The sequence below is a fragment of the Syngnathus scovelli genome, chromosome 8 (genome assembly GCF_024217435.2).
Source record: "Syngnathus scovelli strain Florida chromosome 8, RoL_Ssco_1.2, whole genome shotgun sequence".
In the NCBI taxonomy this organism is placed as follows: domain Eukaryota; kingdom Metazoa; phylum Chordata; class Actinopteri; order Syngnathiformes; family Syngnathidae; genus Syngnathus; species Syngnathus scovelli.
The window spans coordinates 11,205,746-11,228,012 of NC_090854.1; the positions used below are offsets into that span (position 1 = coordinate 11,205,746).

At 41.9% G+C, this 22,267-nt stretch overlaps 2 protein-coding genes across 2 annotated transcripts; one reads left to right on the forward strand and one right to left on the reverse strand.

The window, feature by feature from the left end:
• The first annotated feature begins 10,320 nt into the window (after window positions 1–10,320).
• On the forward strand, window positions 10,321–16,476 carry nme9 (NME/NM23 family member 9). Its single transcript, XM_049727389.2, has 16 exons — window positions 10,321–10,505; window positions 10,623–10,680; window positions 10,850–10,953; window positions 11,080–11,151; window positions 11,265–11,381; window positions 11,550–11,634; window positions 11,752–11,834; window positions 11,906–11,998; window positions 12,645–12,799; window positions 13,181–13,377; window positions 13,668–13,812; window positions 13,877–13,984; window positions 14,076–14,227; window positions 14,299–14,443; window positions 15,085–15,287; window positions 15,560–16,476. Exons 1-16 carry the CDS (start codon window positions 10,347–10,349, stop codon window positions 15,628–15,630), a joined length of 1,947 nt encoding a protein of 648 aa, XP_049583346.2. The 5' UTR covers window positions 10,321–10,346; the 3' UTR covers window positions 15,631–16,476.
• smarcal1 (SWI/SNF related, matrix associated, actin dependent regulator of chromatin, subfamily a-like 1) lies at window positions 15,700–22,066 on the reverse strand. The gene is made up of 17 exons (XM_049727380.2): window positions 21,566–22,066; window positions 20,958–21,285; window positions 20,754–20,804; window positions 20,412–20,672; window positions 20,280–20,330; window positions 20,029–20,212; window positions 19,635–19,785; window positions 18,550–18,711; window positions 18,397–18,462; window positions 18,151–18,291; window positions 17,792–18,010; window positions 17,634–17,704; window positions 17,253–17,355; window positions 16,500–16,682; window positions 16,248–16,348; window positions 16,083–16,179; window positions 15,700–15,898 (listed from the first exon to the last, which is right to left on the reverse strand). The coding sequence occupies exons 1-17, from the start codon at window positions 21,788–21,790 to the stop codon at window positions 15,824–15,826; spliced, it is 2,469 nt and encodes an 822-aa protein (XP_049583337.1). The 5' UTR covers window positions 21,791–22,066; the 3' UTR covers window positions 15,700–15,823.
• Window positions 22,067–22,267: the final 201 nt, after the last annotated feature.

Sequence of the window (22,267 nt, forward strand, 5' to 3'; positions counted from 1 at the left end):
AACTTTGTCTGAATAAAGTCAGTTTAACTTAATGCTAACAAACAATGTGAAACGCCATAGACAGGCTAATGAAGAGCATCGTGTCATATAAGCAGCAGTTGACAAGACTTGCAGATATTCTTTATCCTTTGCAAACAAAAAAAACATCTTATTATTTTAATGGGCAACTATTATAGTGTTTTTAATAAAGGGTGGAATGGAATTACAGCATTATTATTCATTTTACATTCATTTCAATGGGAAAATATTGGAAATTTGAGTATTTTGAATCATTTGTAGTTATGGACCCCCGAAAATTTTTTTTATATCAAGGTACCACAATATCATATTTCTTTTGGACCGTCTAGTTCTGTGTAAAAGAATGACATAAAAACAACATTACAGTATGTAAAGTATATGTTCTCGCCTAGCTCGGTCACCTCGTGTGTTGAATACATTGTTGTTCTTGCGCAGCACTAAAAATGGCCCGAGGGTGAGCTTTGACTGGGAGTCACAGTAAGGAGTGGAAGGCAGGGGTAAAGCTATTGCTTCTTCATGCTTCACTTACTTTCCATCTTGAAGTGCTATTAGGAGAAATGAAGACTGGCCCCTAGTTAGATTTCAGTGTTACACACTACACTGTCAAGCGTAACGAAGAAACATTAGCCTCCGCCCACCAGGGCAGCCCAAGTTACAAATACAATTAAATGCTGAATAAATCACATTTGGGACAAGGTTTTGTTTTTGGCCCCTCTACTCTTTCTATACACTAGAAATGGTCGAATAATTTTGATTTTTGTGGCATGGAATTTCGAGAGCGTACTTTTGGTGAACAGTCACAGAATACATCATACAATCAATTCAAATAAAATATAAAGAGCAGATAAACGTACCTGTCCAGCGGCTTTGCTTGTGAATCCTCAAAGCTGACTGTCCAGTTGTAATTATGCAAGGAATAGGCTTTATTTTCCTGGAGTTGGATATTCCGCCACAGTCTGAGCAAAGCTCCTGAAAGCCAAGGTGACAGATCAGTGTGAGATCTCAGGAGTGTGCCTGAAATGGGTCTAAGAATGATTGACAGCTGCTAGTTTGTTATTGCATACAATAAATCAATGACTCATCATTCAATTTACCCCAAATGAAAACACATTTCAATCTAAAAAAATCATTTGCAAGCGATGCTTGTTGAGTATGAAGCGGGCCGTGAGTGGCCTGCTGTTACTGGTAAAGATAAATACAATACTGTTAGCTAATGGCAGGATCAGGTCTTTGTTTAGTCTTATCTACGCCTCGCCTTCCAACCTTGGAGCAACCCACCGACTGAAAACCGACAATACGGTAGCGTGCGTACTGTGCTGTATGCATGCACTCAAGAAAGACAGCTTGCCGAGCCTAGATAGAATGAGGATTTCAGAGCTAATTCATACAATTGCTTTATTATGATGCCCACTTTAACTATCTAAGCGTGTATGGCTCCTGACTCCATGGCAAACACATGAGCTGTGACAAGTGTGCCGCCATAAACATGAACTGTACTTTATTAAATGAACAGGATACAAAATAAATGTGTCACCACAATGAGATGCATGTGTATGTCTTAAAAATATGTTGCCTAGCATTCTTGTTCACTGTAGCAGAAAAAAAACATGTCATTCTCTCACAAGCTCGAATACCATGACATCATATTCATGTAATGGTAATATTACTGTTATGTAAAGCTCATTGCAAATTCCCAGTTAAGGAACAAGCAGAAGGGTGAAAAGGCATGGTGTGAATTTAGATTTAGAATAGAGAAAATGTGCCCACTTTATTTATTTATTCATTCATTCATTCATTCATTTATTCATTTATTTATTTAAACTATCAATGATTTACTGTCTTGTTCTCTGTTTAACATCAGGACCATAATCTTGCACCTACAAGCCTTGAACCAATTTAACATAGATCACAGCACGTCGCCGCTCCGGCTGGGTGATGAATACTTATTCAAGCGTCTACAGCCAAATAATTTGGTCACGGAATGCTGTATCCAGGAGTCTGATTTATTTGAGGCTCAGATGCTTTCACTTTCAAACGTGCTGCTTGTATTGTGAGTATCATGATTACTTTTAATCAGTGCCCGTTCGTGATGGCTGTGTTACGTTCAATCTGTAGTCTTTCTGTGCGTTTCCAACTGAAATGACCTTTTAATACGAATGACTTATTTGTAGAGACATTTTACGCTAAATTGATTTGGATATAGCATATCACAAATCTTAAAGTAGAACTGATCCAGAAAAATCTTCAAACCTAACATGCATATCATACAACTATAGTGGAGTTCAACAGCATGTTAACATTTATTCAAGTGTTGCAAAAAAAAAAAAAAAGCACATGCATAATTAATCAACTTCATCATGCATGACTTTGAAAAGTCCCTCCCTCAGTTCCCAAAAGCTTATGTGTCGTTAAAAGAAAAGATGATGTAGCAAAGCGGAAACAAGGCCCCAATCCCAATGCAGTGATTGTATAAAATTTGCTATACAATGATTACAAATGCATAATTAATGCACACTCAATATATCACAGAGCAGGTGGGAAAATTCAAACAGTAAGCAGAGTTTATTAAGAATCTTTCAAACTTCCCTGGGCGACGATATGAGCTCTATTTATACGAGTGCAGTCTGTTTGTGTGCGCAGATGCTCGCCGTGGCCTCTTAATAGTGACAACATATCACGTTTGTCTTTGCAACTTGTTCCGCAGATTGATCAAACCCATTTGTGCGTGTCAACATGCACCACTGCTCTGGCTTCATGTCAATATTTACAGTCCTGTTCTATATTATTCAGCCGTGTGTTGTTTCGTTTGAGGAGACAAGGTGGCGGATGACGGTGACAAATTAGCAACAGTGAAGCAGGCTACAAATATTACAATTAGTGGGCGGCTGAAATGGCGTATTTTTTCTCCTCTTGATTAGCAAAGGCCTGATTCTCAGATTCTTCTAAAAGATTATCCTGAGTGATTATCCTGTGAAGTGCTAACACTGATTTTCCCCCCCATTGTTGATGTGCTCACAAAAGCATGTGGATTTTTGATTTTTTATCTACGTGGCCTGTCTGCAAAGTGAGTTACAATGAGAGCAACATGTCCGACATGGCATCGCTAGCTGAGCAGAATCCTGAATTTGTTCATGAATTCAAAGAGTGACAGGTTAGCAAATTATTTTGTGATGAGCAATCTCGCTCCCAACAGGTTGCATTTGATGAGACAATTAATAAATCCTGTTTGTAGCTCGGTAAAGGAAAGCAGACAGCCGCCAGCTATGAGGTTTCATTGGTAATTAAAGTCCCCATAAAATGAAAATAAATGTCTTCTAACTTTAACCCCTGTACACAGAAAAGTTGTGTGATCATTCCTGCCAACTTTCAATGATTCAAAAAAATAAATTGTCACTTATATGAAATGACATCCAATATTCGGCTTTTACAAAAACAAACGACAGTGATGCAGTGCAAACCGCAACAACAATAATAAACAAACCAATACATTATCTTTGTGTTACAATAAGCAGTCGTCTCCTAATGTGTGTCCATTGATTGTACGGAAACTAATTACATTTCCCTTCTATGTGCTCCATTGAGTGCACTCACTCCATTTGCAAGCCATTCTATTCATATCTTTTGTATACATGCTGAGCCCATGCTGTGACCTTGGTGGTGATGACAAAAGCTAGCTCATCTCAAAGCTTTGCTTGATGACACTGAATTGGAGCTTTTTAAGCTCTGAAAGTAGCCAGCAAACAAGTGGCCTGCTGTCCTTGCCATCAGTGGGCGTTTAATGCTCGTCAGTATGTGGTCAGTCAATGTCCCCATCAGTGATGTCTTGGGAACATAGTGCAAGGGACTATTACAGCATGCGTAATATTAAGGAGTGAGGCCTACCCATCGAAGAAACACTTCTTGCAAAATTAAAGGTGAATCTTATTTCCAAGATGCATCTTTGGGAATAAGAAGAGCGCGATTTTATGGCTACATTGCTTCTCTTTAGGAAACTACCTGAGGTGGAGTTGTGAGTTGATATAATAATATTATCCTCCAACCAGCAGCTATATTTAATTATAATTTATCATTGTACTGTATCTTCCATATGAAAATGTGAAGTATCCTTTTCTGGTGATGATGGACGGGCAGCCTTGTTGAAGGGACGGTTTGACAGTGAGGGTCTACGGTGGCAGCCCATCCTTAAAAATATGAGTCAGGCACATCATTTTGACTGCATTCAAGTGTTGAATAATGCATGCAAGCTAGCTGCATGCATCAGCAGCAGATGCCCAAGCCTCAGTGGAGTCTGCTCCATGCACACTGCTGCCAGCCCATTTGCAGCAACCACAACACTGGCGAGCCACCAAGACCAGAATAGCGTCGACTTGAATAGTACGCCCGTGCTAACTGCCCTTCACTTAGTGCTCGGGGAAGATGGAGGTGCGGGGATTCGCACCTCATCTTGATTGCAAAGGAAGAGCAATGAGTTCACTTTCACGGTTCATTTCATTCACAGTTCCAAGTGACAACACGTTGCTTCTTCTGCGACTGCCACCAGCCAGCCAAGATCATTATATCTCACGTTTGAACAGGATCACTTTTGGGCAGCCTAATAATCACTGAGCAAACCCCCGAGGCAACACACTCGAATTCTGCCACATCAAAACTTCACAAAACACTCATCGGAAGCCTTTGAACAATTACGCCCAGCAAGCTAATAGTCCCCTGATGTGCTAATAAGACCACCTAGCATAAACTTATGGGCTTAGCGTCGCAATGGTTAGCTTATAAGCTTAAGCGTGGTCTGGGGCTAGTATAACCTCTTTCAACTTCTTTATTGAAGACGGTATGATAGGCTTCTGGATTAAAAAGAAAAAAAAAAGACTAAAAATCTGCACAAATGCAGAGAAATAGTGTCTATATCTACATTATTATGCTTCCATCTCATTTAGTGTCACTAAGCTAGGCTCCAATATTTAGATGAACATAGATCAGGCGCCATTGAAATATATACGATTGGATGTGTTTTGGCAAAACAAGCTTTGCTGATTGTTCAGCTGAGTCCAAGCAAGGACATTTCAAATGTCTGACATCTTTCTAAGGGTTTACACAAGAAGAAACCATAACACAAAACATGAATTGACAAACTTAACGCAACAAAACTAATACGGAAATATAAACAAGACCTGTGAACCTCTGCGCTTCATGGAACAACCGCAAATAATTAGTTGGCTTCACAAACCGAGACCTTGGATGTTCTTTCAGGATCCGAAAAGTCTATGAAAAAACATGGCTTTATTCAAATTGCATTTATGTGCACGGGTCATGGCCACATATGCCTGGCAGTCATGAATCAGCTCCCGCTACGCAAAAGGGAGACTTACAAGAGTCCTTGCAGAGAGTTGAAAAGAATGAGAATAAATAACACCCGAGCCGCCTCCCCAAAAAGTCATCTTTTCTAAATCAAAAAGGTTAAAATGATTGCAGTTCTGTTTTAGGGCGCAATATCAACACAAAGAGGTGTATATACAGGCTGGAATGAGCAGAAAAAGAAAAATGGCGATGGAAGTGGCTTGTAATCTGAAATAATTAGTGCTGGCTGTCCAAAGGATATTTACACCTGAATGCCCCTAAGACCACATGCCTGCTAATAAACAGACTTTTCAATCAGGCCCATTCTTCTTCACAACTCTGACACAAAACCAATTAGACGTGGCGCTGAGGCTCACTTATCAGGTCTCACTTTGGCCTCAGCTGCTGCCACCTTTTTTTTTTTTCGGGGGGTTCTCTTATGAATTACTTTGAACGGTCACCATGCATCTTTGGCCAACCTGGAGTTTTGTTGACGATGTTACTGTTGCTATGCAATTGCAATTATTTGTTAGCAACAAAAACTGATCAAACAGGGCCATTTTGATGACAATTTATCAATATTGGATGTAAAAAGTGATTTTTTTTTTTTTTTTTTACATTACTTGGGCTTAGACCATACCTGTTCTTATGAATATGTTACTAAAAATGTTCACACAAAGAAATTCATTAAAATGTAAAGCCTTCTGGTTGCAGCTTAAGAAGAAGGGGGAGTTTCACAGCTGTGAAATGAGGTTTCGTGCAGGTAGCGGAGCTGAAAAGCCAGCACGGGTGAATGTAGCAATTAACCCGGCGCTTCGTCAACGCTGACAGAAGCCTGCCTCTAATGATGCCTTGCAGTTACGGTCCAACTCCTTAAATGAGGGAAGAATCAGCTCAAAAAAAAAAAAAAGAGCTGGAACACTGGACCGTAGCAAAATCTTTCAAACACATATGAGGAAATGATATGGTCCAACAAAACAAAAAAGGTTGTCTATGTGGTCCTGATGGTGTTAAATAAGAGGCATTTACTGCACATATATTGTCATGTAAAGCCCAATAAAAAAATAAAAATTACATTTAAAGGAAATCCTGCTCCAGTAACCAAATTGCTCTTTTGAAAAGACACAGAGAAAGAGACAAAGAAAAAAAAAAAATGCTTCAGGCTCATTTGTATGTACGAGTGGGAGATATTTTTCATACTCGGCACTTTGCTTAATGGACTCTGACAAAGCCATTGGCGGCCTTTATTTAGATGCAGATGACTTCCTCTACTCTGGCTTCCTCTGTCATTGCCACAGTTGCTTGTCAGGGAGAAGGAGAGGGGTGGAGAGGAGGAGATTTGCTTGGAGCTCCCCCCACACTGATAGTCAACATGGCTGCCTGTCAGTGTCTCTCCTAGCTCCATCTCAAGCGCCTTTGGCTAACACCCGTCACGCTTTAAGTTATATCCATCAATGCAGCAATAAGGGACCAAACCAGCCCCCTCTCAATCTTTTCAGGAATTCAGGGGCACTCACACACTCTTGTCTGCCTGTCTTGATATTTATAGGCTGCTGGCAGGTAAAGGCTAAAGGGGATTGTGACTAGTTTAGAACTTTCTCAACAAGCAACACAGCAACGCTATAGCTGCCTGCCACTGTTGGGACACATGCGAAGAAAAAGTCAGATGGCAAAGCCATTGTTTTCGATGTGACAACACATTACAAAAAAGAAAAAAAAAAATCAACTAGTACTCTGAATTCTATTGCTGTATCGCATACAGATAGTTTCTCAGCCTGGAAGTGCTGATAAGAATGCGACCGGCGTACTGCAAGTGCAGGGTTTCCCCTATTTTTGGCCTGTGTGTGTGTTTGTAAGGGGTTTCAACATTGAGGCAACAGTGCCCTCTTGGAAAAATAATAAGCTCGGCAGTAAACCAGACAAACCTCCATCAGCATCGCCCGCATTCCTCTAAACATGTTTCAATCCAATTTTTCTGTTCGCACAAGTTATTCATCTTAAATAATTCACCTCCCACGGGTCCGCTGTCACCAAAGGTGTGCCCCAGGGCTCTGTTCCGAGTCCACTTTATTACATACTAACTCATTCTCATCTGGAACCTCTTCCACAAATACAAGATCAGTTTTCACAGCTACCACTTCTACCTCTCCAGCAAATACAACTCTCCCCCAACATCCCATTTTACAGAGCAGCTCACTGAATTCAATCCTTTTAGTGTGAACTTCCTAGCTCTCAACAGCCAGAAAAATTCCTCCTAGATGGATCTAAATCCACACTTGCCAAAATTAAGTTTCCCGACTGACAAATCTACCTATTTCCCTCTCTGGAACTTGTTATTATTTGAACTATGCAACACAGACTTCATTTCAAGTATTTGTGCAACAAACATGACCAACGGACATGCCTGTGTTTAACCGGCCCTTCGAGTTTAATTAGTGCCGATTGTGAAGTCTTTTAATGGGCGGTTTGACATTTCCTTTGATGGTGAACAAATGGGTAGAAAAGAAATTAGCCAATCACTGAATGTCATATGGGATTTCTGCCCAACGTTTACCATTGGACAATAACATGAGGTCCCCTGTGAGACAAAACGTAATCACAATGAGTTGCACAGTGAGGTTTCCATTTCATAGCTCAGATGTGCAAATGGAAGCTAATCTTCAGCACCGAGCGTCAAATTCTCTTCCTCCGCTCCTTAGATGAACGCAATCCACTCGGGGTGATGCTAAGTGATTTTTGCACGTCCACATGACGACCAGAGGCCCTTTGAGAGATTGTGATGACTTGTGATGGAGCCCAGAAAGCTTTAGAGTTAGCAGGGAACACGACTTCAAGCAAAGAACTTCAAAGTGGTCTACACGGCCTTGGGCAAAGACTCGCTGCGCTTTCAGCTAAGGTCAGCAGTGAAGCCGTTGGACTCACACGTCTTTCATTTGAAATGCGTCGTCTACTTTGAGGCATGGTTACACTTGATGGATTCTCAAAAGGCTTGTCACTATGTGAATGGCTTAAAAATATTACACTGGAATCAGAATGCGTCTGGAGTGCTAGCCAACCATTCAGTGTAAAATGACTAAACACACAAACTAAGCTAATTGAGCTAATTCAAAGACTGCTGCTCTCTGCTTGGCTAATTAGATTATGGATCTGAAGCACAATGTCTTGACTGACGATAGTTAAAAGAACCCATTTACTACTTTGTTTTCACGATTGATTGCAATTAGTGCAGCTCAGCCATCTGAATTATTGGTCTGAGCACAGAAGATTCAGAATCACTAAAAAGACGTGCCCTTTTCAGTGCTATACATAAAAAAAAAAAACGTTTTTAATTGTCACTTTACATAAGGATGTAGCACTTAGAGAACACTTGAAATTGTGCGAGTTCAAAAGATACTTCAGTGTGACATCCCCCCCGAGGTTGAGGCAGTAGAGTTGAACATTTTAAGTGCAGCAGGTCATTGAAATTCATGTGAATTAGGCATTCAAGTGAGTTGATCTCCTGGCTCTTTGGCCAGTTCCGCTCACATGAGAATTTAGTTGGATGTCAGATTTCATGTAGGGTACTCATTAGTAGAAGAAAAAAAAAAAGACATTTTAGAGATACTATCTTAGCTGTATTTTAAAACAATAGCTGCTTTGAAATGGCAAGTAACTCAAGCACAACCTCAAAAGTCAAACACATTGCTCGACTGTACCCTTGAACTGCTCGGTGCTTTTTTGGCAATTCAATTTATGAACTCTCAATATGTTGCCATCATAAAAGCTTAATCATACGAACAAGAGTTTTAACATAACATCATACATGTGCAAAAGTAAACAACCCAACGTAGTATATTGGTAAAAAAAATTCAAGAAATTGCGAATGTACCCTTAACTTTTAGTAAAACAGATTGATATTAAAGGTTGTGATATATTATTTTGGTTGGTAGTATTTCACACTAGATCTCATTTAGCAAAATGAGCTTATTCTGCCTGAGGCATCTCGACAAGACTTTATTCAAGAAAATATAAGTGTCAACACGAAGGAGACAACACAAGCGCTAATTAGGCCTTGTAGGTTTTGCTTGTACAACAAGTGACCTACATTTAAGGGGACGAGTGTTGTGAAGCTTCACACTTGCGCACACACAGATGATTTTCCCGCACACAAAGTCACAGTTTTACTACATCCCAAACGCTCTGGCAGCTGACTGCCTTCATTCCTAAAATGGCAACCGGGCCTTTCCTGTCTATCACTGCCATGCATTTCAGCAAGTTGTTTCTCCATCAGCTGTCAGTCAAGTGGCACCCCGGCATGACCCGCCTCCAATCCATTTCTCAAATAGACATCAGAGCAGTACGCTACATCACCACCTTCAGTGTCTAAGCTCCAGGCAAGTCTCCACATCACAAGCACCTAATTCATAAGCACTGTTTCCCGAGGTGACCCACTTCCTATCAGGGCCTATTTGTGATAAATTATTAATTGAACTTGAAACCGCTTGCTTTCCCTGTGTCGTCGATGCTGATTGAAATGATGACTACGACCTTGAGAGACCAACTGTTACTCAGGTCTGTAAGCAAACAGCATTGTTACTTTATTTACCTCTCTGAGAGGGCCGATACATTTGAAAACGCTCAGTATGATGCAGTGCAATACAAAGCTCAAGCATATCAATAAACAGTGATAAATTAAAGGGCAAGCCTCCATGATAGTCTTAATCAAATCTGAGCATTATTTATCATTCTTATTCGTGTGCCTTAAATGGTTTGGCTGTTGAACGTTTGACTTGAGTCATTTTTTGAACAAGTGAGCCCTCTGGTGGCTATTAAGTATATTGAATGTGTAATTTCACACGGTATTCTTTTTACAGTATTTATGCATTCGGTCCTTTCTCTGCTAAATGTTGAAAAAAGGGTCAATAATAACTCGACTTTTATTAATGCAACTTTTTTTTATTTTTAAAGCTTTTGTCATGGCGCCGGAAATGGGGGACTCGTTGCCAAGCAACCGAATGCCCAGCGACAGCAACACGTTGTATTGGCTTTTACGCATGCATTTTACGCTACTTTTTTCACTTTTAGACACACGCACATATTTAGTTCAGTATACTGTACATATTGTCTCTGGGTTGACTGCAATGGCTGGTAAGAAGAAAGAAACTAATTTGCAGGTATGACGATCAGGGTATTTATTTATTTCAATAGACAGAAACTAAAAAAAGTTTGCACTTACTGCCATGGTAAGTAGTTCCATTCTTCAGATAATATTTCGCCTTTTTCCACTTCAGGCTTCCGCCACAAACCAAGAGCAATGGGAGGAGATTCTTGCAACAAAGGGTTTAACGGGTAAGCGCTGCATACACATCAAACTTTATTAAAATCTATGTATTGTCAGCAATGCAAATTTGAGGGAGGTCGTTAACGCACGTGTTGGGTGATTGAACTGTAATTGATTGTAATCTTACGACCTCTCGTGGTAACTGCGAAAACTGCATCCCTCCTCTTGTCTCCTCAGTGGTGGACGTGTATCAGCAGTGGTGTGGTCCCTGTCGAGCTGTGATCAGCCTCCTACGAAAAATCAACAATGAACTCGGTGACGACTTGTTGCATTTCGCCACAGTAAGCAGTGCAATAAATATTGCTGTATATAAAATTAAATTAAATAAAAAATCTGTGGTCCTTGGATGATACTTTGCAAAATGCTTTCAACAATTCACATTAGAATGTGAGTGTGCGTGTTTACAGGCTGAGGCAGACAGCATTGATGCTCTGGAGAAATATCGAGGGAAATGTGAGCCCACCTTCCTGTTCTATGGGGTGAGTCAGACTCGGTGTTCCATTTGTTTGCCCCCATTTCAAAAGCATACTTTTTAGGTTCATCGAAGGCTCGAAATCAGCGAACGGTGGGCTCCTTATATTGACTGTTCCAGGGTGGCGAGCTAGTGGCTGTGCTGCGAGGGGCCAACGCACCCCTCCTTCAGAGGATGATCGTAGACCAACTGGCCAAGGAGAAGTTAATGCTGGACCACGGCGGTCAACGTAAAGTGGTAAAAATTCAGCTGCAACACTCAGTGAGACTCTAGTCAACCCAGAATTTAATTGGATTCAAAATTCATTTTCTCATACTCACTAGGGATGTGTATGAGATTGAGGAATGAATTGAGTACACCACCTCTAGGGTTTGACTCCTGCTAATTACGTAGTGTAACTTTCAGGTTGTCGATAATGACCTCCCAGATGATGAGAAGATAGAAGAGCAGGAGGCTCATCACTATTCAGAGGATGGAGAAAGAATAATAGGTGCTGTGGAAACAATCCACTTGTTTTTATCTCCTTCCACAGACAACAATGCAAATTAATGTCTTAACCGCAACAATTCTTATTCTTTCTGTCTGTTGTTGATCTCTCCAATCGCAGTTCCTGCCACTAAGTCCTACACCGTTGCCATCATCAAACCAGATGCTGTTGCTCATGGCAAGGCTAATGAAATCATTATGAAGGTACACAGGTATCATGATTCTCCCACCTCGCGTGTTATTTGTAAGAAATTAATTTTCACGTCGCCAACTAGATACAAGACGCAGGATTTGAGATCCTGGCCCAAGACGAACGGACGTTGAGCGAGACCCAAGCGCGAGAATTTTACCAGCACAAAGACTCAGAGGTACGGGAGAGTTTAATTCCCAAACATGTACAGTATGATGCAGAAACTATAGAGGCAAATGGAGTGCTTATTGATTACCATCTAATCCAATATCCACCGTGTACACACACTCATGTTAGTGTCCACTTCAGCAAATTCTACACGGGGAAAAACTAAGGATGATATTGGTTGATATGAATTCTTAAAGAAATATTCACATGGGAGTGAAATCTTAAATCCTTCAATCCGTCTGCATCGACAGGAGGTACGTATTTACAGTAAAGGGATTAAATCCATCTGCTGGATCAGCAGAATCATTTTGCTTTGTGGGCAATTTGTAAATCGATGAAATCTTGAGAGATTTAAGAATTACTAAATATGGCAGAAAGAGGATAAACAGGCATCTTTTTCTTGAACGGCTGAGTTACACAATATACTGATACAGTTCAGTGATTTAGACTAAGTTTTATAGTAATTCAGTTCAAAATGTTACATTCTAGGACAACAGATTAATCCCATCAAAATAATACTTATCACAAGACTTACCTGTGACCTACTTTCCATATTATTTATTCAATTGTTTAAGTAATCCAATTTCTTGAGACGGTAGATTTGGGTTTATGAGACATAAATCTATTATATAAATATTGTGTGTGTTGACCTGTAGGATTGTTTCGAAGACCTGGTGCAGTTTATGTCCAGCGGGCCCTCGCACATTCTGGTGCTCTCTCGTCTGGAGGAGTCATCTGACGTGGTGCAAGATTGGCTCAGCTTCATTGGCCCTGCAAACATCGAAGAAGCCAAGCGAGAAAAGCCAGAGAGGTAAAATGGAGACAAGTGTGTTGAACTGCACCACAGAAAATGTCAATAAACTGGTCCCAAAATTATTTACGTCAAATAAAGTACTATACATAAATAGTGAAGGAAAACAAGACCGCATAATATTTGTGATATTTTTGGTTTGATGCTGTGCCATGAGGTTTTTCGAGGAAAAATATTTGGCTCAATTAAAGGTTGGGAAACAATATCACAATCTACAACTAGACACTACATGCACCAGTATAAAAGAATGTCAGCCTTGCACACTTGAAAAGGATCCGTCTGCTCTATAAGACACACCCATACGTGTGGCGGTCCCACCACCAGCCGAGCCACCATCTGCTCTTCTCTTATTCCCCTTCCCCCCATCCCGGGTGCCGGCAGCTTGCGGGCGCAATACGGCACGCGCACGCTGTTCAACGCTGTGCATGGCAGCGAGGACAGGGATGGGGCCGGCAGGGAGCTTGCCTTCTTCTTCCCTGACTTCAGCACAGCCTCGGGAAAGGCGCAGGATGCAAGGGAAGAGCCTGCGGAGAGGACGTTGGCTCTCATCCGGCCTGACGTTGCCAGGGAAAACAGAGGTGGGGTCCGGGCCAAATATTCATGTGCTTGCAACTACTAAGGTGGTTGTTATATAAAATGCAATTGCACCTGTACATCACACTAAACCACAAACTGTCATTCACTGACACCCACGTCACTCACCAGATCAGGCCCCGCCTTAAAAAGCCAACGACAAGGTTCAATGTACACAATATTGAAAATGGCCGATGGTTTTAAGAAAAACTTTTTTTGCTGTCCAAAACATGAACATCTTTTTGTCTTACCAGCACTGATACAAGAACATATTTGATATGTGTGGTCTCTTTAGAGGAAATTCTGACCTATATTAACAAGTCAGGCTTCAAAGTGTCACTCCAAAGAGAGGTGATGTTGACAGAAGAGCAAGTTAAAGAGTTTTACGTCCACCGCAACGAGGACGACTACTTCCCTGCACTGCTACAAAGCATGACGAGGTAACTGGAGCACAAAGGTGGCCAATATTGATAAAGTGTTGACTCACCGCGTGCATGTCCATAGAGGGCGGGTGCTTGCTTTGGTGCTTACCAGAGAAGATGCTGTACAACACTGGAAGAACATGCTTGGTCCTTCTGATCTCAAAAAAGCCGCTGAGGAGGAGCCTGAATGGTGAGATCGCAATGTCTGCAATGTCTTCCTTATGCTGTAACGAACAATAACTTGATTGTAACCGTGATGCTGCCTCCTGTGTGACTTGTAGTCTCAGGGCCCGTTATTATGTAGAAGGAGATCCGGTCAACCAGCTGCATGGAAGTGGGTCTACTGAGGAGGCCTCAAGGGAAATCAGCTTCTTCTTCCCCGTGCAGCAAACACTGGCTGTCATCAAACCAGATGCCGTGGAAAAACACAAAGGTTGAGCATTAATAAAAAGAAAGTCACATTGCTTATGGGTTTATAGAAGCTGACTATTTCCTCCCCTACAGACACAATTTTGGAGGAGATCCGCAACAGAGGGTTCTCCATCACGCGAATGGAGGAGAAGCTTCTCTCCAAGGAGAAGGCAGAAGAATTTTACAAGGAGCAAAGGGAGCGGCCTTTTTTCAACCAGCTGGTGGAGTTCATGTGTAGGTTAGTTGAACCCCCCCCCGACCCACAATCAACACCACCAAAGGGGGCACTTGGCCCTGTCCCAACACATTTTTAAGCTCTTTTATGATCAGCAGCTAGCTTCAGGCATACAGCCACAAAGTCTATCTATCATGTTTGTTTTAAACAAGACATTTTAAGTTGTGGAATCATCTTCTGCTTCAGTGACCATCTCGTGCTGCATTCACTTAGCTATTACACAACGGCTCGAATAGAACGGACTGAAGGCTGTGAGCACAAAGCACTTCAGACTTTGGTGTCACATCCCCTCAATATCACTTTGAAGCTCATGTGGTGCCCGATACATGGACTTGTTTTACAGTTTTTTTTTCACCCACAATTTTAAACACTACGCAGTTCCTTTAATGTGACAACGATTGTACAGCACAGTCTTAAAATAAGTTTAATTATTTTTTTTTAAAAGTCATTAATGCAGTTCTGCTTACCTTCTGGCTTTGACATAAGACTAGGAACGTCGGCATTTTTGGAGAAGTGCATCTGTCTGATCGTGTTTCAGACTGTAGTCCAACATTTTCTAGATTTCCAAGTCATAAGAAAACTCGATCAGTCGTGTTATTTGGTCTAAATATTACATAATTGACCACCATGTCTTCTCGTGTCAGTGGTCCCTGTGTGATGATGGTCCTAGAAAAGGAAAATGCAGTGGAGGAGTGGAGGGCCGCCATGGGTCCCACAGATCCCGACTGGGCAAAGAGGGAGTTCCCTGACTCTCTGAGGGCCTACTTGGGTTCCGACATCCTCCGTAACTCCGTGCACGGCTCCTCGAATCCGAAGCATGCCCAGGAAGAGATCCAGCTCATCTTTGGTGAACAAACGGAGCTCACTTACACCATGACGTGGTTGTTGCATAACTGCTTTAACAACATAGAAAGTCGCCTACAACTAAAATATACAATTTGTTTATTTTAAAAAAGAGCCTTAAAATAGAACAAGCTGAACATAGAATTCTGTATGAAAACACTATTCAATTTTGACAAGATATACGTATATATTTTTGGTAGTTTGCATTGAAGTCAGCATGTGCATTTATATGCATTGATGATAAAATGACCTTATTGTTTTCTCCTTTATACGTAGGTGACACACAAAAATCAAATCCTCATGGTCCAAACACAGAAGTGAAAGAAGGACCAGAATTACGTCCCTGATCATCATTGGAAAACAACTGCTTTCAACATGCTTCCCAAATGTGGACAAAGACTTGTCAACTTGCAGTATTCCGTCTCTGATCAAGTCTTTATTTACAATACATTCAGTTTTCCTTTCTCCGCTGGGTAAAAGGATTTATCCGTAAGTCTTTACCATGATGGTTTGTGATCAAGTTGAATCATCTTACTGGCCTCACGCATCCACGTCATTGTCATCCTCATTGAAAGACCTCTCGAACATCTCCATGATGCTCCTTTGATTGAGATCCTGCACAATTTCAAATAAGGACGTTACCCACTGGATGCAACATGAGCTCCCTAAACTCTGTCTAGTGCACCCTGAAGAGTAAGAAAAAAATAATCCCCCCCAAAAAGATATGTACCATATAAAATATATAAATAAAAAGCAGCAAAAAATATAATCATTGGGCATAGAGGAAATTGGGTGCTACCTTAGAGTGGAATTGACCTGTCACTGCATTGGCTGAGAGGTCTGACTCAGAGAGGCCCACTTGCTCCAACACCTTCATTTTTCCTTGGATCATTGGCCTGTGAGGGAGGAGGGGGGACATGATTCCCACATTCTCCATAGTAGTGCTGATGGTTACGCTACATACCACAGGTGGTCATCAGCTGTTCCTTGAGCGACCAAGTAGTGAATGTTCACGTTGTTTGTTTGACCGATGCGATGGACCCGGTCTTCAGCTTGGATAAGAACCTGCCATGCACAAATACATTGGCACCATGACTTTCGAGTAGCCCCACTTTTAGTCACAAGCATGATTCAGACAAAAACAAAACGACAGTACTGGAATGTCCTTGCATAATATAAAAATATTTGATGCATCATTCTTATCGTCAGTCCTTACTCCGGGGTTCCAGAACAATTCGGCGAAGATGACCAGATCGGCGGCGTGCAACGTCAGGCCCGTGTTGGCGGCGGTGATGGACAAGACGGCCACGTACGTTTTGCCCGAATGCTGAAACTTGTCGCAAAGATGCTGGCGCTCAACCGACGGCGTGGAGCCGTCGATACGAATAAACGAGACATCCTGTTGAGAACATGGCACGGGAAAACACAGTCATTTCTATTGGTGCAATGCTATCAGTATGATTTTTTTTTTTTTTTATATATATATTAATCTTCTTTTCTTCAAACATCTTTTCAGAAATATCTGTTTAGAAAAACGTTTTTGTGAAATCAATCAAAATATTCCTGGCTTCCAGTAATGAAAAATGAAAACCTATATTCTCTAAAAATGGACATTTCTGCTAAGAGTATATGACCAAGCGCATAAAACGGACGGATGGATAGCTCCTATCAACATGGCCTGAATTCTCTGTTCTGTTTTTTTTTTACTGTTTGGTGCTTAAATATTTAATGTGATGATGGCTCAGACAGCTTTGGAAAATTCCACTTGGAGTGTAAGTTAATGGGATAGCCTTAAGTGCTCTTTCCTGGAGCCTAGACAATGATGTATAGTTTTCTCTGATCTTATAGGAAGATGGTAAGAAGGCAGCTTTAAGGAGAGTAGGGGGTTAAACGATGTCTGAACTCTGTGTCATTTGATAGCTTGTCTGCTTTGCCTGACCTCCTCCTGTTTCCTTTCATGATCACTCACCTTTTTAGCAAGTTCACTCGTGATGTGATCCAGGACCAACTTGTGATGGGCAAACACCAGGAACTTCTCTCGCCCACATTCCAGCATGTCTGTGATGTACTCCCTGTCAGTGGTGGACAAACCATTAAAGTGCCGCTTTTCTTTACAATGCAAGACATAAAAAAACAAGTCACAATTTTATGAAAATGCTATTTTTTGTTTCATAATATTGTAGTTATTTTCTGACCCCTGATTTTATTGTCTTCAAATTATGACATTGCAATAGCTTTACAACGGCCACGGCGTCGACATTTTTTTTTCTCATAAAATTACTTGTATGGATTTTATCACATTCAACCACGTTTGACATTTTGTTTGCAAAGGAAGAGTACGTATACGCACGTAATGGCTTGCAGCTTGGCTTCAGCTGTGTGGTTGTAAAAAATGAGAAGAGCTTCTTTTTCACTCTTTTTCTGAAATGGAGCCAAAAAAGAAAAACAACTGATTGCATTTCAGATCACGGAGGAGAAGGAAAACTGAAGCATGCTGCCCTAACTCACATTTTGATGCACCCTGGTTAACTCCGCGGCGGCAGCCGACAGAGCTGCTTTAGTTCGGTTGCTGACCCCGTTGATGGTCACCGTGACAACCTTGCGCTGTTTGGAAGGAAGCTGAGAGAGGACGTCGGATTTGAGGCGCCGCAGCATGAGACTCTCGGCCAGCAGCAGCTTTAACTCGCCCAGATTGGAAGAGCCCGAGTAATCCCAACCCCAGGTTTGCTGGATGAAATTGGGGAAAGCGGGGTACACATATACTACTAATTTGAACAAATCTGAGCAAAACATGAATCCATGTGACCAAACAAAGTGTTTGAAATAACCAACAATTCTGTACGAGCACGTGTTTGTGAGTAGTTTACCTGTTTGGCATCGCAATAGCGCAAGCCAAACTCATGGAAGCGAGGGAATAGCGTGGGTCGGACAGCCAGGATCTGTGTGTAGAGCTCACAGGGTCTGGACATGGCAGGGGTCCCTGACAAGAGGATGACCCTCTTGGCTGTCTGAGTTTCAGTAGGACATATTTTAAATTCAAATAAATAGTGCAGGGTGTACATAGGAAGCGTATAAACCTAAGTGTAATTGAGAAAAAGATAAAAGACAAGCACCTTCAATAATGGCAATGCTGCTTTACAACGAGCCGTCTTTATATTCTTTAGAAAGTGAGACTCATCCTGCAAAGAGGGAAGATTTTTTTTTTTTTTTAATCCAAGTCTATATACTCAAATGGACATTTTAAAAACCTGACTGGTCATGCTCACCATGATGAGGACGTCAAAGGGATTCCCAAGCAGTTGTTTGTCCATCCTGCTCAGGAGGTCGTAGCTGATGATGTTGACGAGCCCTGCCCGCAGGTTGTCTTTTGCCTTCACCACCACATTGACACTGTCGGGACTCAGAGACGGAAGCCAGTGACGGAAAGCCTGTTGGAGGTAAGTTTGGAATCTGTTGCTAACTAAAACAGCAGCACCCACAAATTTAGATATATATGGTCCCTCGAATTAATTAAAGTCTGAAACATGCAGCATAGTTTTTCATTAGTGGCTGGGGACATTTATTCGAATAATCACGACCATAGCTATCCATGGAATATATTGTTAGTATCAAAGACTGTGGCAAAATCTTTCTGACCCTTGGTTGACTTGCGCTACTTTTTCCTGTGCCCTTCCTCCTCAACTCACGATGTTGTTGTATCAGTGCTTGGTGGCTGATTTGGCCTAAGAGCACAGCTAGCAGCTAAGATAAGACCCAAGTCGATCTTTACCACATCATCTGACTTCGCTCCCTGCAGCAATTCCGAGTTCTGATTGGAAATGCAGTTGATAGCCATTTAAAGGGCAGGCTGGGGGGGGGTCTTGTCAACTGCCTGAAGACTGTCTGATCGAAAAATGCTCTGCCAGTGGCTTGTTATTGCTGCTTGGAGATAAGCCCAGAAGACTTTGGTGGAAAGGAAGTTTTTCTTTTTTTGACCAATGATTCAACAACACAAGCTTTAGATGTCTTCTAATTAGCTTGATTTATTGTAAATATTGAACATTGATTGTTGGCCAGAAAAAAAAAAAATACCCCTTAAATTCACTGCCAGCCCTCTCACTTGAAATGGATCTCTGACTTTTATAGCCGTCAATGGCAGGGACTGACTTGACCACAGACTTATCACTCTGGCCAATATTTTATACTTGTATATTTTATATTTATATATTTTATACTTTTATATTTAGAACCAAATTGTCAGTGGTTCTTGCCAACTTTAATCAGAAGGGGCGATTAAATAATCAAATTTATCATTATAGCGTGTCCCAAAACTTATGATACATAATGATTTTTTTTTTTTTTTTTTTTTTACCTCAGCCCAGGTGAAGCGCACAGAAGACGGCGCCACCACCAGTACAGGCCACTCCTTCCGGTAGTAGGCGGCGATGCAGATAGCCTGCACGGTCTTTCCCAGGCCCATGTCGTCGGCCAGGAGCAGGCGACCTTGCTTGGACACCGCATAACTGCGAGGAGATGGTTGAGATGAGCAAGCATTCTGGGATAAACTGAAGACTTGAGAGAAAACTATGTGACTGTTTCACAAATGAGAGCAAAATGGAAATGTACAAAAAGTACAATACAAAAGAGTAGCATTCTAAATCACATATTTGAACTACTACATTGTGTCAATATATTTAACATTACTACACAATGAGTTACTCTGAAAATACTTTTTGCTATGAAAACTACAAAAAGAGCCCTCCTACTTGACTCCTTCCATCTGGAAGGGCATGAGGCTGCTTGAGATCATGGGGTCAACGCAGGACAGGTCAGCCTGAGGGATGTCTAAGTTCCTGGCTCGGGGCCCCTCAAACCTTGCAGAAAAAGCCTGGATCACCGCCCGGGGAAGAGGCTCCACCTCCACGGCTGCTATGCCCCCGAGGAGCTCCACTGAGAATGGAAAGCGGTGCGATGACACAAGATGGCAAACGACAGGAGTGTGATATATCCAACTCACTCAGTCGCTTGTAGTCCTCCAGTGAAAAGCTCCACTTCCTTGTTTTCATATCTGCAAACATTTATCAACGACAGAAAGGCTTTAGACGACAGATCCAAAAACACAATTCTTTAAGGGCTATCAAAGTAGTACCGTAAGACTTTGTCGGCATCTGCTTGGATGCTGCGATTACGTCGACATGGTAAGCGATATCAAGCTCAAATCTGGAGGGCGACACCAGGACACACTGGCCCTGAATGTCGGCCCCCGGTTTCTGCCAGCCGTTGCAGAGCTTCAGCAGAGCGGTCAGCGCAAAGCCGTCTTGAGCTCGGCTGGTCACCGCCGCCATGTCCAATGCCTCGGCGCCCTCCAGGGGCCTCAAAGACACAGACGTGATGGAGGCCACTTGGGTCACTGCGGTGGAGTAGATAAACCACAAGTTAGAAAGGGGAAGGTGCACATGCATGCGCCATGCTGCATACTGCTGAAACACACTTAGCTGTTGGTAGTTCTCCATGCTGAAGTTCCACATTTTGTTGGCAGGGTCTACAAGCAAAATAAACAGGGCACACTCGGTTTTGATGGAGTTCCATTGCCACATTGGCGACATAACCCAAATTTGTATGCAAGTGAAATTTATTTACATGGCAGATGGGTTTACATGCTTTTGTGCTACTCTCTACTTATCTGCATACTTACCGTATATCTTGGATGGGATGGATTTAAAAGCAGTAATGAGTTCTGCATGGTAGGCCACCTCCACCCTGAAGCGTCCGTCAGTGTGCGGCACACATTTGCCCCAGGTGGATATTGCAGGCTTCTTAGCTGGCACAGTCTTTAAAGTTAGAGAGTCTGAGGTGGGTTTGTTTGGTTGTTTGTAAAAGGAGGCCAGTGCTGCACTGCTTGGAGAGGGCTGCTTAAAACTGAGCTGAACAGGATTCACACTACTAATGCCGCTGTCAGTGCTCATCGCAGGTTGGTTGACGTGTTGGCGCTTGGTGGGAGGAGGTGCATCTCTGGAAGATGTCTATGAAAGAAGACAGCATTTGCATTGAATTACAATCCTCACGAGGCAATCCAGCACTGAAGTTGACGGCAAGACTATAATCCGCTGCAAAAATATTTGCTTTCATCCTTGTCGCACTTCAGTACCTGCAGGTTTAGACATTTATGATCATCATTTCCAAATAGTTTTAAATCATAATTGTAAACATCATATACAAAGTTACAACTTTTTTTCCTTTGGAATAAATTATAATCTAAAAGTACATGATTTATTTGGAAAATAAACGACTAAATTTCCTCACGAGTGTGGACGATGAGATTCCATTGTCAACCGTTGTGTCCTTGTGGTTAGCGACGAAGTGTGCTTCTCGCTTCAAGGGCGGAGCAAACAGATTCGGTGCGGTTGTAGTGCTTTGGTCCGGTGGGCCAGTAGCATTCTGTCCGAGCCTCTGGGCTCTCCTCTCCAAAGCTTTCCGTCTGTTCTCCTCAATGCGTCGCTGCTGCTCGGCTGTCAGCGACGTAGACATAACTTCCACCCGACTTCACTTAACAGCGAGCGAGTGGCCACATCTGGACTGTCAGACAAGCTAACGCTAGCTGCCAATGACGATAGCCAATGCGTAAAAAGATGTCTCAGTATATCAATTTGCGTTACCTTGAATTAAGTGAAACTTTGCTTGGGGGAACAGTAATCAAAATATAACGTAAGAACATCCTCTAAGAGGTGTATAAAGTTAATAAGAAACTTTCCGAGATCGTGGTGGCAAATTGCAACTGGCAAGAGGATATTTCGTATACCACGTATCTGGCGCGCAGGAAGTGACGTAACATAACAAGCCGACACGTGGAGAGGGCGTGTCCCAAATGCACCGTTTCCGTATACATACAGTGGAGCGCAAAGGTGATTACACAGACGATAAAAATTTCAAATAAATACGATTGCACAGAGGGTATGAATAAAGAAATAAACTGACAAATAAATAAGGCACTTACTTGGAGGAAGC

What these genes read in the sequence shown, in the direction of transcription:
- nme9 (XM_049727389.2), top strand. Translation starts at nt 10,347, where the DNA reads ATGCCCAGCGACAGCAACACGTTGTATTGGCTTTTACGCATGCATTTT. An exon ending in ACGGCGGTCAACGTAAAGTG is followed by an intron (nt 11,382 to 11,549) that starts GTAAAAATTCAG and finishes TGTAACTTTCAG; the next exon opens with GTTGTCGATAATGACCTCCC. An exon ending in CTGCTACAAAGCATGACGAG is followed by an intron (nt 13,813 to 13,876) that starts GTAACTGGAGCA and finishes GCATGTCCATAG; the next exon opens with AGGGCGGGTGCTTGCTTTGG.
- smarcal1 (XM_049727380.2), bottom strand. Translation starts at nt 21,790, where the DNA reads ATGTCTACGTCGCTGACAGCCGAGCAGCAGCGACGCATTGAGGAGAAC. An exon ending in GAATCTCATCGTCCACACTC is followed by an intron (nt 21,286 to 21,565) that starts GTGAGGAAATTT and finishes CTTCTTTCATAG; the next exon opens with ACATCTTCCAGAGATGCACC. An exon ending in TAACCAGGGTGCATCAAAAT is followed by an intron (nt 17,705 to 17,791) that starts GTGAGTTAGGGC and finishes GCTCCATTTCAG; the next exon opens with AAAAAGAGTGAAAAAGAAGC.